Here is a 16,568-nt window from a genome sequence, read left to right as displayed (position 1 = left end):
GGCACCTCAACCATGTTACACATGTCTGCTTCCTCTCCACTAATATTTACCAATAAACTAAAGTATTATCTCAGTCCTTGCATAAATTAGTTGTTCTATAATACTCTCTACTAGTAGTAGAAATAATCTTGATTATTTACTTTTTTAATCCAATTATCAAATGTATTTATACTACCGTATCAACTACTAGTGTAGACTATTTTCTTTTTATTGTCGGTAGAACTCTAAATCAGTGGTCGAGATTCTTCTACCGGCTACCAGTAGAGAGTACAGTAGTCAAGCGCTGTATAAATTACTCTCACTGAGATCGATTGTCACCTTTAGATTTCATCATAGTTGTAGTTCCATCTTGAATCAAGCCATACATAATAAGGAGCTAGAGGCTCTGCCCTCTGCCTCCAATGCCTATTCGGCTACATATCTTTGTCAGTTCTGCAAGACATGCCATCAGTTCATCGGTGTTCATCTGCCGGTTCATCGCATTCCATCTTAGGCCGCTTTTGATTCACCTAGCATATTTTCTTATCATTGATGTGCTTGGTTTTGTTGCCTTGGTGGTGCTCAGGCCAAGCAACCACAGGTACAATCCTCGCTATGTTGACATGTTTTTCCTATCGACATCTGCAGTTACAGTGACAGGATTAGCCACAACCCAAATGGAGGATCTTTCTAGTTCTCAGATACTAGTCCTAACTCTCTTGATGTTCTTAGGCAGTGAGATGTTCCTTTCCTTTCTTGGTCTTGTCCATGAATCAGGCAAGCAAAACAGGCATGATCATGAAAACCGTAGAGTCGGTTCGGCTACCTCGTGTGAAGAGTCACAGTTAGAAGAGGCAACTGCACAAACTCCACCCACAAACTCTGATGATATCAAGAAGAGATGCCTCAGATATTTGGTATTTGTGATGTTGGCATACATGATCATTATTCTTGTCACTGGCTCTCTATTGGTGTTCATGTACATAGCTCATGTTTCAAGTGCCAGAGATGTAGTAACCAGGAAAAGTATCAACAAAGCTCTCTTCTCAGTATCTGTGACAGTCTCCTCATTCACAAATGGAGGGCTATTGCCGACAAATGAGAGTATGGCTGTATTCTCCTCAAACAATGGCCTCCTTTTGCTACTCATCAGCCAGATTCTTGCAGGCAGCACACTGTTCCCTGTGTTTCTGAGGTTGGTGATATGGGCATTGAGAGGGCTAAGATTGGCAAGAGCTGAAGAGCCTGGCTTCATCATGAGTAACACCAGAGCAGTAGGTTTCAACCACCTGCTGCCTAGCATGAAGACAGCACTCCTTGCAGCCATGGAGGTTGCTCTTGTAGCCATAGCAGTCATGCTCTTCTGCTGCTTGAACTGGGGTTCTGCAGTTTTTGCAGGGCTCACCTCCCTCCAAAAGATCATCAATGCATTGTTCATGGCAGTGAATGCAAGGCAGGCAGGAGAAAATTCCATTGACTGCTCCCTTGTGGCACCAGCAGTTTTAGTACTGTTCATGGCCATGATGTGAGTTGTTGTCGATCAAGTTCTCAAATTTTTCAGGCAAAATCAGCAGAGAGAAGCTTCACCAGTTGTCTGCATTTTTCTTTTTCAGGTACACTCCATCCTTGACAACTTTTTTCTCAGCATGCCAAGATCACAAACAAAGCAACCCGGAACAAGATAACAAAGCAAGGAAGGGAAATCCATTCCTGAAGAGGATGACATTGTCACCACTAGCCTTCAACGCTGCACTGACAATGCTGGTCTGCATCACCGAGAGGAGATCACTTTCCACTGACCCCCTCAATTTCTCCACATTTAACATCGTCTTTGAGGTGATCAGGTACTCTCCCAAATCGCACAGATGCACACCAAATTCCTCTAATAATGTTCTTGCTCCCCGACATGATTGATGAGTCTATTACTCTATTCATTTATCAATTGTTGCTTCTGCACGCAGCGCATACGGGAACATAGGGCTGTCCACTGGTTACAGCTGCTCGAGGCTGCTGCTGATGCAGCCGGAGAAGAAGGGGATTGCCTGCCATGACAAGCCATACAGCTTCTCTGGGTGGTGGAGTGATTCAGGGAAGCTTGTTCTTGTCTTTGTGATGCTATATGGGAGGCTCAGAGGATTCCACAAGCACACGAGCTAGGTCAGGTGATGATGAACCAAAGCTGTCAGATTTGGCACAGCTTGTGAACTTGATGTTTGCAAGAAGCAAGAATGCACTGTACCATCGCAAAAGAAGAAGAAGAGAGTACATTACTCTGCTCCTAAGTTCCAATTAGTTCTTTTCTTCAAAATCAGTGGATTCAAAATGGACATCTGTCCCTTACAAAAATGGTTTTGAAAAATTAAACTAAAGGCTTTGTTCAGGATGGGGAGTTTTTTCTCAAGTACTATATGTCTCCAATAGAAAGAAGGGAGAGATACAAGAAATATAAAGGATTGCAATATGTACGGTGATGTATGTATATTCCCAACGTTTCATGTTATAAAGTACTTCAGGTTTGTTACAAGTCTAACATCTTCTAATTTGACTAAAATTATAGAAAAGAAGTACTAGCATTCACATCACCAAATTAGTCCCGTTAAATTCACCATTGAATACATTTTTATAATATAATTACTTCATATTAAAATATTAATATACTTTTTATAAACTGGGGCACAACTGGTTTGGTTCATTGGTTGTGCTGTGACTTTGCAATTGGGCCGGGCCCAAAGTAGGAAGAGTTTTCTGCATGGGCCGGTAGGCTGGCCCATTACACCACCTACATAAGCTCCTGAACCCTAGCTAGGGTTTCGATCTCGCCTCTCCAACCCTCCTCCGCCGCCGCAAAGCAGACATGGGCGTGTACACCTTCGTGTGCCGGAGCTCCGGCGACGAGTGGACGGCCAAGCAGCTCAAGGGCGACCTCGAGGCCTCCGCCGCCACCCACTACGAGCTGCAGCGCCGCCTCGTCGCCGCCGCGTCCGCCGCCGACTCGGCCGCCGGGGTCCAGTCCTCCTTCGCCATGGTCACCCCCAGCTCCGCCGTCTTCCAGGTCCGCTCCCCTTCCCATCCTGACGCGTCGTTGTGTGCGTTGATTGCATCTTGTTCTAGTTGGGGATCTGAATAGAATAGCTCTTCTGATTCAGATTTGTGCGATGTTTTATGCTATGTTTTACTTGCATCGATAGGAAAGTTAATGATATCATGTTCATTTGATGTTGCTATTGTTATAACCTCAATATTTAGTCGTCAATTAGGGCAATTACATTACTTGTTTGGCTAGAGTTTTAACCTTCTGATCATGTGGCTAAGCATTGCCTTTAGCATTGTAAATGCGTTTTATTTGGGCAAAGATTATGCACTGTTTTCGTATATGTATGGATGCCACATAGGCTATGAGCTTCTGGGCTTTGGCACACAAGTCATAGCATATTAGGATGTAATGGTTCATCTAATATGGGTGGGTTGTTGTAGCAACTACTTTAGCCTAATTGATAAGCTTTGGTGTTTGAAAATTGGTGGCTATAAATTTTAGCATATTTGTTAGCATTGCAGCCTGTGTGGCTCTGTGGCCTTACATTGAAATCTTGCTAGCTCTTCTGCTGTTGGCTGACAAATATGTCACAAAGTACCAATTCCGATGTGAAGTCAGATGTAGCCATTGTTTGTGTAGTGTCAATGGCAACAGTATCAACCAAGTCTATACTCTCACATGTGGATCTTGCGTTTTTCTGTGACCGATTTTCTTACGGTGCTGATCTCAATTCTTGCACAGGTGATCATTGGTGCTGTCGGTGGCGGTGCCGCGATTGGTGGAGGTGCTTCTGCTGGCGCCGCTGCCGGTGGAGCTGCTGCCGAGGCCCCCAAGGCCGAGGAGAAGAAGGAAGAGGAGAAGGAAGAGAGTGAAGACGACCTTGGATTCTCCCTCTTCGATTAGATGTTGCTTTGCTGTATCCTTCAAATTTGTCATGGTGCTCTTGCAGTAGTTTTGTTGTTCTATGCACATGAACCAGAGGCTTATTATGAACCTGCCAAAACTTGTTAAGAAATATTGTGTTCTGGAATGTCTGGCCTGGCTATATGTGTGTTACGATGTGGTGTTTTATTTCAGATCTCTGTCTTGTTAATTTAGCATCAACAGCAGAAGTCCATTTAAGGATGTAATAATCAAATGCATCACGTAGGTGCTGCAGGCTGCATAGTATCAGCTGTGTTTTCTGGTTACACAGCATTCCTGAGAAGGGTGTTTGTTACCAAGTTCCATTATCCTTCAAAGCTCCACTAGAGATGGTTCTCCCATTTATTAACAGTAGCATGATCATTAGGAGGTGATAGATCATGCGGTTAGACACATGGTATAAGGAAAGTCCTTTTGTTACAACATGGGCCTAAACCATCAGAGCACTGAGCCACTGAGCGTAGTTTAGCTCTCTCGTCCAGGTCACTGTTTCCGTTTTCAGGCAAAAATCAGCAAGGAAAACTGACGAACTTGCTTACACTTCAGGTGCAACAAATGTGAGATGATATAGATTAAAACTGCATATTCGTTCATAACTGAAGAAGTCTACAGATCATTGTAACCACTCAACACTAGTCTGCGTAATCATTGGGACAAAGTGCCAAATGGTAAAAAATGATGTGTCTACACTTCTTTGTAATTAGACAAGGTTAGAAGGATCTAGCATAGTTGTTGCCTGGAACTCTCCCAATCTAATACATTTGGGGTGCGAAAACGGCCACGTGAAAGAGCTCTGTTTCCAAACCCATATATAGATTTTCTTTTAATAGTCAACCCTAAATGGTTAGTATCTCCATCCAAAAACACTTATTTTTGTTTTGTGTCCGGTGTTTGACCATCCATCTTATTTATTTTTTAAAAGAAACTTTAAAAAATTAGTCACGTGTAAAGTAATATTCGTGTTTTACCATCTAATAACAATAAAAATATTGATCATGTTTCTTAAAATAAGATGAAGAGTCAAACATTATATTTAAAAACTAAAAAATAAACATTATATTTAAAAACTAAAAATAAACTTATTTCCATAGGTGCTGCACAGTACCGTATCCAGTTCCGGCCCAACAATATTTTGGCCCGACAGATTGGTTCCGGTTGCAGCCCAACATATCATGGCCAGGATCGTACATGGGATCCCTTTCCGGCCCAATCCTCTTGGAATGCTCAACTTGAGACCTCTCAGTCAGTTAACGCGGCGGCCGGAACTTCCGCCGGCGGCGACGGCGAGGCTCAGCACGGCAGCATGGAGACCACACCACCGTCACAATTTGCCTAGACTCACCGGCGACTGGGAAAAAAAAAACAACAGCGGCGAGGTCATGGCTACCTGTCTGGCTGTCTGTTCTTCCCTCTGCAGCCTGTGTCTGTAAAAATGGATGCTAAAAATGCGGCAACATCAGGCGCATCTGGACACGATATGGTTGTTGAGTTGAGTGATGGCAATGTGGCATCAATGCCTTGATGAAAGACTGGTAAACAGAAACAGCATGGGTGGGTGGGTCAACCTTTACAAACCAAAAATAATTAATGAGTAAAAAATATATACACGCATTCTTACTGATCTAGAAGCAAGGCTGAAAAATAAACTTCGGTAAAAAATTCTAAAATTAATTCTAAATTTAAAGTTAAAAATTTAAATTTTAGTTTATAAGTATAAGTAGAAGCGAAAAGATGGTACTGTACTCACAGCTGCCCACCAATGATCTCTTATCAACTTTGATACCATGTGTTTATATTTATACTAACATCTTGTGCTTTCGTCCTAAGTTCAGAATATCTTGCTTTATATAATGACTTTCACAAGGAACAAGTTCTTTATAGTGACATTGGAATTGAATCAGTTGCTTTTAAATGTACTGCTTGCAGTAAAAAAATGAACGTTTAGTGCTCCTATCGTTTTGCTTTTTGGAAGAAAAATAACTAATTAGCAAATGAAGATTTGTTTATGGGTAAAAATTTTATATACGAGTTTACATTGATTCAAAAGTAAATAGTGTAAAATAAACTTATCATGAAAAAATATAATCAACTATAAAATATAGTTGACAATTCAAATTTTAGCTTATAAGTAAAGGAAGAAGCAAAACAATAGGAGGCTAAGACAAGATTTGATCCAACTTCGATTTTTTGACCATCAACAATTTTCACATGGCTTGTTTAGATAACAAAGTAAAAGATGTAAATAGATTTGCGTTGAAATGCTTTATCATGGTATCATTAGATTTTATAAACATATTCTAATATAAAATCGACTGTCCAGATTATAAATGTTTGATCAAAAATTTTCCTAAATATTAAATATTTATGAGCAGCCGGAGTAAACTACATGCAATCCAAGTACTCATTACATTACTTATTATCTGTCATTTATTATCAACCCAAATTTAGCTTTTGCTTATACTTAAAAACCAAAATTTAAATTTTCAACATTAAATTTGAAATTGATGTTAGAGTTTATCATCACAGTGACTTCGCTTTTCTATCGCTCAGAAGCAAGAACAACTTTTATATATATATATATAATATTTTTATTTATAAATATGTTATTTCGTTTTCTCCCTAAAACACCCCAAAACGACCCTGATAGAATTGGCGGCGTGCACGAGGAGGAGAGAATTCAGTGGCCGCCTTTGCAGACCGACCCACATTTTCAGTCTGACCATGATCATCTCCATCCCCATTGCAGAATTCTCACAGCCTTCCATTCCATGTCGCGTCTGCATCTTCTTCTTCCTCCTCCTCTCTTCTGTTCGAGACTTGCGAAAGGGTAAACGGCAACCGGGAAATTGCACCATGGAAGGAGACAGCAGCAGCGAGCCCATAGGCCACCGGACTGACGGCGACAGAAGCCGACAGCAACCTACCTGAAGAAATTGCCCAAGAAATTTCGGTTTTGGAGCAGGCGACTTGTAGATTCCGTGGATTCTCCACCTGTTTTTTTTTTCTTTTTCATTTTCTTTTGTTGCCCCTGGATTTATTTGCCCCCGCTGCCATCAGTTTACTGCTGCTAAAGCCTTCAAAATCATGATGTTTTGGTGTTTTGGATATTTTCCAAGATAACGGATTAAAACTGGTCTCTCTTCTTCATTGCCATACAGGAAGAGAGAGGGGACGAATAGATGCATAGTAGCTGCGTGTCACAATTGCTCAGAGTTGACTCTTAGTTTCTCGTATGAGGCGGATAAAAATGAAAGAAGGATCATAATCAATTTTTTGGTGTACTAATAGTAGGTATATTGATTATTATATATGCCTTGACTTTGCATGAAATATATTGATATAGATATCATACCTATCTCTAAACACGTACATGCTCTACCATTGATATAGGCCGTGTTCAGCCAAGGGGTCTAAGTTAACTGATGTGTGACACGGAAAATATAGTAATAGATTAGTACATGATTAATTAATTAATTATAAATTATTAAAAAAAATATAAAATAGATCAATATGATTTTTTAAAACAACTTTTCTATAGAAAATATTTGCAAAAATATACCGTTTAGAAGTTCGGGAAGTATTGTTGTTATTGTCAAGAACAAGTTCTCCCTCTGGATTCTCCCATCTCATTCAAGGAAAAAAATCCATCTCTTTATAGCCGAATAGTACAAAGAAAAGGATAAACTCAGCTTCTTTTATACAAACATGACATTATATTACAAGCTTATGATTTCACTCAAAAGAGAGCCTATAATCCTCCTCGCAAAACAAAAGTTCTTAAAATACCACTATAATTAGTCCTCTTATCAAACAAATCATACTGATTTTTATGATACCTTATTTTATTAGCATAGACATTTATCCCAAACTAGCTAATATATGGTGCTATTTTGTAAAACATTTCTATACTCATGTTCCTACAATATTTTTAAAAACAAAAAGTTAACTTTATAACCGCTAGTTCATTTGTTTGTACCCTCAAATATTATCACAAATCAAATAATCCATCAGTCATTCATCTACTAGGCCGGTTCTTTTTATGATTCTAGATTCCAGATTTTCGTTTTTCATTTACACATTTTGTGTAATAATGATATATATATAATTCCAATAAAATAAACAATATCATAAAAAACTGAGAAAACAAAGGGGAAGTAAAGGAAAAGGTTTCCTGCCCTCTCTCTATCGATCTTATTCCTCTTCCCACCTCTGTCTGAACAAATTCTGCCTTTACTGCCTTTATTCCAATAAAATAAATAAGATTCTCCCGTCTCACTCAAGAAAAATGAACTCCGTCTCTTTATGACAAACAGTACAAAGGGAATGGTAAATCCTGCTTCTTTTATGGAGTACATACATGACATTAGAGGCTTACTATATAATTTCACCAAGAAAAGAAAAAAGAAAGCCTATCCTCCTTAAAAAAAAGAAAAAAGTACAAGGATGCCATTATAATTTTGCAAAATTAGAAATATGTCATCTTGACCCACATGTCATTGACTCATGCGGGTCCCACATGACATCTCTAACTTTGCAAAATTATAATGACATATTTACAAATTTTCATAAAATAAATACCACTCAAAACGACCCCCCTCTCATAAAAAACAATATTAGTTCGTAGCCTTTATTCTTTTCCTCTGACAGATTACGGATTACCGTGCTCTTTTTACAAAATCTTTATTTGCATATGTTTCTTAGGAGTATAATATATATTCAACTAGTAGGTTGTTTTTCTTTCTGATTCATTTATGCAAAATAAAAAAAAAATCCAATAACTTATGCATCACAAAGTCACGTAATCCAATAACCCATCATATATTTATACAAAACCTTTCCGTATATAAGTTTCTTGTAACATTTTCTGAAAACAATTTTTCGCTTTTCTAAAGTTAATTATTCGTTTGTGCTATCAATGATTTATCGCAAAATTAGGTAATCGAATAACTCATCGTTCATTTCTATCACGTTATCGTTGATCGTGTATTTTCGTTTGTACGTTTACCAAGCTTCCGAGCAGTGCGTCCGCGCAAAACTTTTCTACGTCAAATTTTCTTGGAATACTTTTCTAAACCAAACCCTTTAACTTTGTAGCAACTAATTCATTCCTTTATACTCCCAAATAGCCATCACAAAGAGATTACAAAATCCACCGTGCTACTGTATTTGCCATCTGATTGGACGAAAAGTATTTTTTTCACACGTGCTAAAATTTTAATTAGTATCAAATAAATAAATAAATAAAATAATAAAATAGACTGAGAAAAAATAATGCCAAAATTGCCCCTGCCCTCTCTCCATCGTATCTTCTTCTTCCCCCTTCTTCCGCACCCTGTGTCTGAACCCTCCTTCTTCCCTCGTCTCCTCTCCTCTTCTCTTCCCGGCGAAGCCACGGCCGGCTTTCTCCCCCACCTCGCCTCCCCTCCCCGTCCCCGCGGTACGGACGGATTCACTCTCCCCGCCTCGTGGAGCAGGTCTCATTCCACCGGCCGGCCTCCATACGCATCTCGGTTTCGGAAATCGAATCGAAGGTATGCTTCATGATTTTTTCGTACCGCCCCCTCCTCGTCCTCGGCCGCTTCATGGTCTTCGTCCTCCCCCCATTATGGCGTCCAGCTTCTTCCGGATTTCTTTTGATCCGTGGTGCTGTACTGGTAGAGGATTGTTTGCAAGACTTGTTTTTTTTTCTTCTTCTTTTAGTTCAGCTGAACTCGCACGCTCCCCCCACGTTAGGTATTCTCCTGTTTTAGATTCGATTCTGAGGTAAAGTTGTGGAATTGTGGATGCCCGGAGGATATCCGAGGGTTTTATCCGCCCAATTTGATGTGATCGGGCGAACAAAAAAATCTGTTGCTTTCAAGTTAACACGTTGGTATAAGCATAAGCTAGCTGTGTTATTCTGCTCTACTATAAAAGTACTGGTTTGCACTTTGTTGCAAGTTCCTAGCATCTGATGTATGTAGTAGGGTTGTTTCCTTGGAAACTGCTTGTTCATCCCTTTGTCATGACACCAAGCATGTGGTGTAAGAAACCCGAGTTCTTTATAGCCATACATTTTATTGCTTTCTTTAAGATTTGTCTTTGTCTGACTTATTGCAAATACATGCTGTAGCGCGAATTCGTTACTTTGTCATGACTCATGACTTGTCAAGAGCAGATGAACAGTCCTTTCTATGAAGTATTCTGAGAAGTTTTGAACCATTTTAACCAATTATGTGATCTATAATAACTAAGGAATGCTGATTTGGATTTGCCTTCTTGTACCTGTGACATTGCAGAAGATCAACCGTGTTGCTGGGGCCTAGTGTCAACTACGGTTTTTAAGAGCCTTTTGTTATCTGTTCTCCTGACTTTCTGACCTCTAATGGGATGGGGAAACGTCTTAACCAGGCGCCTCAAAGTTTTTTCCATGGCCTTGTTTATATACTTCGACTACAAGGTGTGTTTATGCCACTTTTTCTATGCTATTCTTTCCATAAACAAGTCTCATCCGTTCTAGTAGAGACAGATTAACATCTTCTTGAGGTACAAGCAGGCAGTTCAGAAGAGAGTTAAATGGGTTACTACCAGTAAAAAGGATGCTATATGGACAAAAACACATGAGCGAAATGCTCGTCGTGTTCTCAGCCTGATGATAGAGTTAGAGGGTTTATGGGTGAAGCTAGGACAATATTTGTCCACAAGAGCAGATGTTCTTCCTGAACCCTACATAAATGTCCTCAAGCAACTGCAGGACTCACTTCCTCCTCGCCCTATTGAAGAGGTTCATCCTTAGAACTATTTTGCTTCATCTATAGTCAACCCAATTATCACATAGCTATTATAGTAATCTATCATTAACTCACCTTTTGTGTTTCATGTACAGGTTCGTGGAACCATAGAGAAAGAACTTGCAAAACCCATGAATGATCTGTTTTCTAATTTTGTGCTGGATCCACTAGCAACTGCATCAGTAAGTTCTGTTGTATTGGAATGAGCTTCTGTTCATGTGATGGAAAATCGTAGTATGTTCATACCAGTCTTCATGTACATTTTTATCAGATAGCACAGGTACATCGTGCAACTCTTGTAGATGGCAGAGAAGTGGTTGTGAAAATCCAACACGATGGTATCAAAGAGATCATATTAGAGGTTTGTCTCTTTTCTGAAAAAAAAAAGACTTATATTGAATGCGCAGGATTGCTATTTCATTTTTATATTGTTGTCAGGATTTGAAGAATGCAAAATCCTTAATTGAATGGATTGCATGGGCAGAACCTCAGTATGATTTCAATCCAATGATCGATGAATGGTGCAAGGAGGCACCAAAGGAACTTGATTTCAACCATGAAGCAGGTAATATTGCTGCCCCTTTCAATTCTTTTATTCTTCTCTGCATATAAAGGAATGCATGGTCTTATCGCTCATTCATATTTTCTAAATGAAAAAGGTCTAGTCACTTACAAAGAGATTGCCATAATAATGCATGTTATAAATCTTTACTTTTAGAAAACACAAGAGCTGTCTCCAGGAATCTTAGTCGGAAAACTGGATGTGAGAATGGTGGTGTTTCTGATGCTGTGGACGTACTTATTCCAGAAGTTATTCAGGTCTACCCGAGTTGTATTTTTTTTATCGTGTTTGTTATTGTTAGTTTTAAGTTTTTGCATGTCTATTGACAAATCATCTGATCCGTTGTTCTTGTGTATCAGTCAACCGACAAGGTTCTAATTTTGCAATATATGGATGGGATTCGTTTGAATGACAATGATTCATTAGAGGCATATGGTGTTGATAAGCAAAGACTTGTGGAGGAGATAACCCGTGCATATGCTCATCAAATATATATTGATGGCTTCTTCAATGGCGATCCTCACCCTGGTATTTAATTTTATGCATCTTAAAGAGATCTTCTGCCACCTCAATTGTACTCCCCCCTTTTATTCTTGGCACACTCATTATACTGACATGCTTTTTTTGTAGGCAATTTTCTTGTTAGCAAAGAACCTCCATACAAACCAATTCTCCTTGACTTTGGGCTCACTAAACGCATATCTCCATCAATGAGGCAGGCATTAGCAAAGATGTTTTTGTCATGTGCTGAGGTAGGTTTGATACTTTGTCATGCGCTGAGGTAGGTTTGATACTTTGATCTTCTAAATAATACACATAGGACCAAAGAATGGATTAATCAAAACATGATTATCTCTTTTGCATCTAGAGCTTGCAGCCATTTCCATTGAAGTAGTGCAGCCTTTTTTTTTTATAACAAGCATGTATTCCTATTACTTTCCAATTGTCTGTATCCTAGCTTAACACTTTAGACTTTATGTTTCTGTCTTTACTCACTAGCGAATTTCAGAGTGGCTGATAAATACCACACATTCAATAAGTTATAAGAAAACCATAACGTAATCTGGGACCAGTTTTTATTTTCATCTTTACTATGCTTTGACGTTCCTAGAATCAGTTATGATTTATGAGACTTAGAAAGTGCACTGGATCATTAGGAGACCAAATGCGCTAGTATTTTGAAGTATCAACATTTGGCAAGTAAAGTTTGTGAGATAGGGTTCTTTGATTTAGACTACCTTTTCTGTTCCTGAAACCAGTTTCTCATGCTTTTGTATGTAAAATACATTTCTGATATCTTACATGCCAATGTGTAGGGTGACCATGTGGCACTGCTGTCAGCCTTTGCAGAGATGGGGCTTAAGCTGCGGGTCGACATGCCTGAGCAGGCTATGGAGATCGCCACGATATTTTTTCGGCAGTCTACTACAGCAAATGAAGCAAAGGTAGGTGGCTACCCCAATTGTAGATTTTTGTCCCTTTTTTCATCACTTCAGATTCTTGGATTAAATGTTTGATTATGATATTTCTTTAGGAGAACATAAAGACATTGAATGACCAAAGAGAACGTAATGTCAAGGCCCTTCAAAAAAAGATGAAATTGAATAAAAAGGAGGTTCAACGTTTCAACCCTGTGAGTAGACATGCCCAGCAAACTGCTTTGCTTTATCTATGTTTAGTTTGCCAACCATGAATGGGTGTTACATGAACATTTTCTTGCCTTCAGGTTGATGCCTTCCCTGGTGATGCGATTATATTCATGAGGGTCTTGAATCTTCTTAGAGGTATGCTTTTTTTTTTTTTTCATTCCTCTGCAATATCCAGTATCATGGTAACATTCTTTCTACCTGGACTTTTGCAGGGCTGTCAGCATCACTAAATGTTAGGATAGTTTATCTAGATATCATGAGGCCATTTGCTGAATCAACTTTGCTAGGGTGAGATGCCTGTGTATCTACAAGTTGCAGCAGCCTTAGTGTAAAGCATTCCTTTCTTTCTTTTTTTCTTTTTTGCTTATTTATGCTTTCGTTGATGGTAGGAGTATGGCGCGTGGGCCTACAACTAACAGTCAGTGGATTCATGACTCACCTGTTAACTCTGAGGTGGAGTCTAAACTGCGAAACCTTTTGGTTGAGTTGGGAAGTAACAAAATTTTAGGAATACAAGTAGGTGGACAATCTCAGGCATTTCTATGACTGCTACATTAGCAGTGATATTTTCATCTGTGTTAGCTTCATTTGGTGCCTTACAAATCTTCCTTTTACTAGGTTTGTGCTTATAAAGATGGAAAGGTCATAATTGATACTGCTGCTGGTATGTTAGGGAAGTACGATCCACGTCCTGTTCAACCTGATTCTCTCTTTCCCGTTTTCTCAGTGACAAAGGGTATCACTGCTGGAATGGTGCATTGGCTTGTTGACAAAGGGTGAGTGGTTAATCACAACACGAAGTTCTTTTCTCCTTAACATGCTAATGTAAATATGTTTTCAGGCCACCATATTGAAGTATATTATACTCCGATTCCAAATATAAGTTGTTTTAGGCTTATGCACACTAATTAAGGAAACAACTAAAATGACTATATTGCCCTTCATTTGTACTACATCAGGAAAGATGAATCATTTATTTGCAAGAGAAGTAGCATTTATTGCCAAGGGCAAGCATGCAAGTAAAGATGGAAAAGTTCCAAAATGACTTGCATTTTGGAAGATTTAAAAAGGCTAAAATGGCTTACATTTGGAGCTGAGAAAGTAGATTTCTTATGTTAAATCCAAATTTCTGCACAAGCTTGTCCTCATATCAACTTACTAGTGTATCGCAATAATATTTGGCCATTGAGCATCTTTTCCCTGCTACCTTAGGCTTGCAGTCCATTAGTGACAGGCTGACAGCAATGCTGTTACCTTTCAGGAAGTTGAAGTATGATGAGACTGTTGCCAATATATGGCCAAATTTTGGAACTAACAGAAAAGAACTAATAAAGGTACCAGAACTTCTTTTGTCTTTGTTGTTTTATGAAACTCTTTCTTGGGATTAACAGACTCTGATGTGCAATTCTGTACTAAAGGTCCATCATCTTCTGAATCATACATCTGGTTTACATAATGCATTGGGAGATGTGATGAAGACTGATCCTTTGTTGGTATGTGACTGGGAAGAGATGCTTCACCAGATTACCAAGTGTACACCTGAAACAGAACCAGGTTCAGCACAAATTTATCACTACTTATCCTTTGGTTGGCTATGTGGTGGAATCATAGAGGTATGCCTCTCCCTAGCTTCACATAAACAAAGCCCTTCTTATTTCAACTAGTGTACTGAACCTTTTTAACTGGATCAGTGGATCGTTATGGGATCACATAGTTGTACGAAATAGTAATCTGGATAAGGGTTGTGTTAATTAAATGCAGCCCACCAAGTTATCTTTTTTTTGGTTATGGGCTATTGGAAATTAAGTAGAGGTAAATAACCTAAGACAACACGCTTGTATGTCACTGATGTGTGTTGAACTTAATTTCATGAATGCTAACACTGATATTTGGCGATAATAGCATGCGTCAGGGAAGAAGCTTCAAGAGGTCCTAGAAGAGGCTATTGTTCATCCTCTTCACATTGAGGGGGAGCTATATATCGGCATTCCTCCAGGTATGTAGCATAACTTACAAAAATCGGTGTTCAGATTGTTTACACTCTTTCTTACTTTCCAGTTCAGCTTTTGACAAATTGGAGCGCTCATTGATATAATGATGGATGCTTATTTTGATAAGCCCTACATACACAATCTTTTGTTTTTAGTTTACTGAACTCCTAGATAATTTTACCTTACACACCCTTTTCTGATATGTGTTCATGTTCTATAAGTTTGATGAGTGAAAATTACTGCTGTATTCGTGCTACTACAATTGTTCTAAATATATCCTACCTGGCAATGATCATCTTCATCCAATTCTGTCCCTTGCCAGGCGTCGAATCTCGATTGGCGGCACTGACAGTCGACATGGAGGAGCTTGAGAAGCTATCAGGATTCAGGGCAGGACCAGAAGTCCCACAGGAGTTGCTGAGCAATGTCGCCCAGATGGCCACCGGCCTGCCTGTCCTCTTCAACACGCTCAACATTCGCCGTGCCATCCTCCCTGCTGCCAATGGCCACTGCTCAGCGCGCGCCCTCGCGCGGTACTACGCGGCGCTCGGTGCAAGCGGCCATGTTCCTCCGCCGCACTCCGGCAGCTCCAAGCCACCGCTGGGCAGCCATGTCCACACGCCCAAGTTCCCTACCATGCAGTCCAAGAAGAAGAAGAAGAAGGGAGCTTCAAAGAAATGCAGCAGCGACTCCGAGCAGAACGGCCATGACGCGAGCCTTACTGACAAGGACGGGTACACCCAGCTCCGCACCAGCGACGGCGACGAGGGATCGATGGCGTCGGCGATGTCCGGCAGCGGCAGCAGGATGTTCAGCGACGGCGCCAAGATGCTCGACGCCTTCATGGGCGTCGGCGACTTCTCCGGCATGATCCACCCGAACGGCAAGTTCGGGCTCGGGTTCAGGAGGTACGGCGACGGCGGCAAGGCGAAGGCGACGTCGTCGACGTTCGGGCACTCCGGGATGGGCGGGTCGACGGGGTTCTGCGACGTGGAGCACGGCCTCGCCATGGCCGTGACGGTGAACAAGATGTCACTCGGCGGCGTCACGCGGCGCGTGGTCCGGCTGGTGTGCGAGGAGCTGGGCGTGCCCGTGCCCGACGAGTTCTCCGTCGCCGGCGACAAGGGCCCCGACATGGTGCTCAACCTCGCGCCGCCGGAGTAATTAACCTACCATGATAGTGCACGTTTGCACGTACTGACATACACACACATGTAGCAGCTAGCTAAAGACCAAGAGTAAATTGATGATCACATACGTACTTGTGATGTCAAACGAGCTGAAAAAAAATGTTCTTTTCGTGGATAAGTATACTATATACAGTATGTTACTGATATATATACATATATATACTCCAGATTATATACATACAATACAAACAAGTTCCTTTTTTCTTCTGACAAATTGTATTAAAAAGTTACTAGTTTTCTTCCTGTTACATTGGAACTGTGAAGTGATTTGAGTTTGTTTTTTTTCTCTCACAAACACAATACTTGTACATATGAAAAAAAACGTATACGGTATACAGTCTGGTACAGATGCTTGCCATTTCCATGTGGCAAATGGCAATCATCATATGCTCCAGTCCAAATTATGCCCATATACAAGTTATTTTTTCTGACAATAAATTAAACATATATATATATATATATAAATTTT

The 16,568-nt window shown here is 40.1% G+C and overlaps 3 protein-coding genes across 3 annotated transcripts; all 3 read left to right on the top strand.

The window, feature by feature from the left end:
* The first annotated feature begins 401 nt into the window (after positions 1-401).
* Positions 402-2,491, top strand: LOC102704626 (probable cation transporter HKT9). The gene is given in 4 exon segments (XM_006657241.2): positions 402-1,504; positions 1,593-1,823; positions 1,941-2,105; positions 2,107-2,491. Coding segments are annotated over 4 exon segments (1,665 nt in total). The 3' UTR covers positions 2,273-2,491.
* A 290-nt stretch (positions 2,492-2,781) lies between these two features.
* LOC102707222 (60S acidic ribosomal protein P3) lies at positions 2,782-4,089 on the top strand. Its single transcript, XM_006656383.3, has 2 exons — positions 2,782-3,031; positions 3,755-4,089. The coding sequence occupies exons 1-2, from the start codon at positions 2,834-2,836 to the stop codon at positions 3,914-3,916; spliced, it is 360 nt and encodes a 119-aa protein (XP_006656446.1). The 5' UTR covers positions 2,782-2,833; the 3' UTR covers positions 3,917-4,089.
* Positions 4,090-9,291: 5,202 nt separating this feature from the next.
* Positions 9,292-16,291, top strand: LOC102706948. The gene is made up of 19 exons (XM_006656382.3): positions 9,292-9,468; positions 10,216-10,376; positions 10,473-10,700; positions 10,803-10,889; positions 10,979-11,068; positions 11,146-11,272; positions 11,426-11,526; positions 11,629-11,797; positions 11,900-12,021; positions 12,586-12,714; positions 12,804-12,902; positions 12,996-13,053; positions 13,131-13,206; positions 13,308-13,434; positions 13,537-13,694; positions 14,180-14,252; positions 14,337-14,531; positions 14,821-14,914; positions 15,232-16,291. The coding sequence occupies exons 2-19, from the start codon at positions 10,302-10,304 to the stop codon at positions 16,071-16,073; spliced, it is 2,850 nt and encodes a 949-aa protein (XP_006656445.1). The 5' UTR covers positions 9,292-9,468; positions 10,216-10,301; the 3' UTR covers positions 16,074-16,291.
* Positions 16,292-16,568: the final 277 nt, after the last annotated feature.

This window comes from Oryza brachyantha, chromosome 6, assembly GCF_000231095.2.
Source record: "Oryza brachyantha chromosome 6, ObraRS2, whole genome shotgun sequence".
In the NCBI taxonomy this organism is placed as follows: Eukaryota; Viridiplantae; Streptophyta; class Magnoliopsida; order Poales; family Poaceae; genus Oryza; species Oryza brachyantha.
This window is presented reverse-complemented; position numbering and strand designations above follow the sequence as displayed.

Bases quoted from the DNA above. Each gene is read 5' to 3' on its own strand.
- LOC102706948 (XM_006656382.3), top strand. From the start codon at position 10,302: ATGGGATGGGGAAACGTCTTAACCAGGCGCCTCAAAGTTTTTTCCATG. The intron at 13,054-13,130 runs GTATGCTTTTTT...GGACTTTTGCAG, and splicing joins GGTCTTGAATCTTCTTAGAG to GGCTGTCAGCATCACTAAAT. The intron at 13,207-13,307 runs GTGAGATGCCTG...CGTTGATGGTAG, and splicing joins GCTGAATCAACTTTGCTAGG to GAGTATGGCGCGTGGGCCTA.
- LOC102707222 (XM_006656383.3), top strand. From the start codon at position 2,834: ATGGGCGTGTACACCTTCGTGTGCCGGAGCTCCGGCGACGAGTGGACG. The intron at 3,032-3,754 runs GTCCGCTCCCCT...ATTCTTGCACAG, and splicing joins CCAGCTCCGCCGTCTTCCAG to GTGATCATTGGTGCTGTCGG.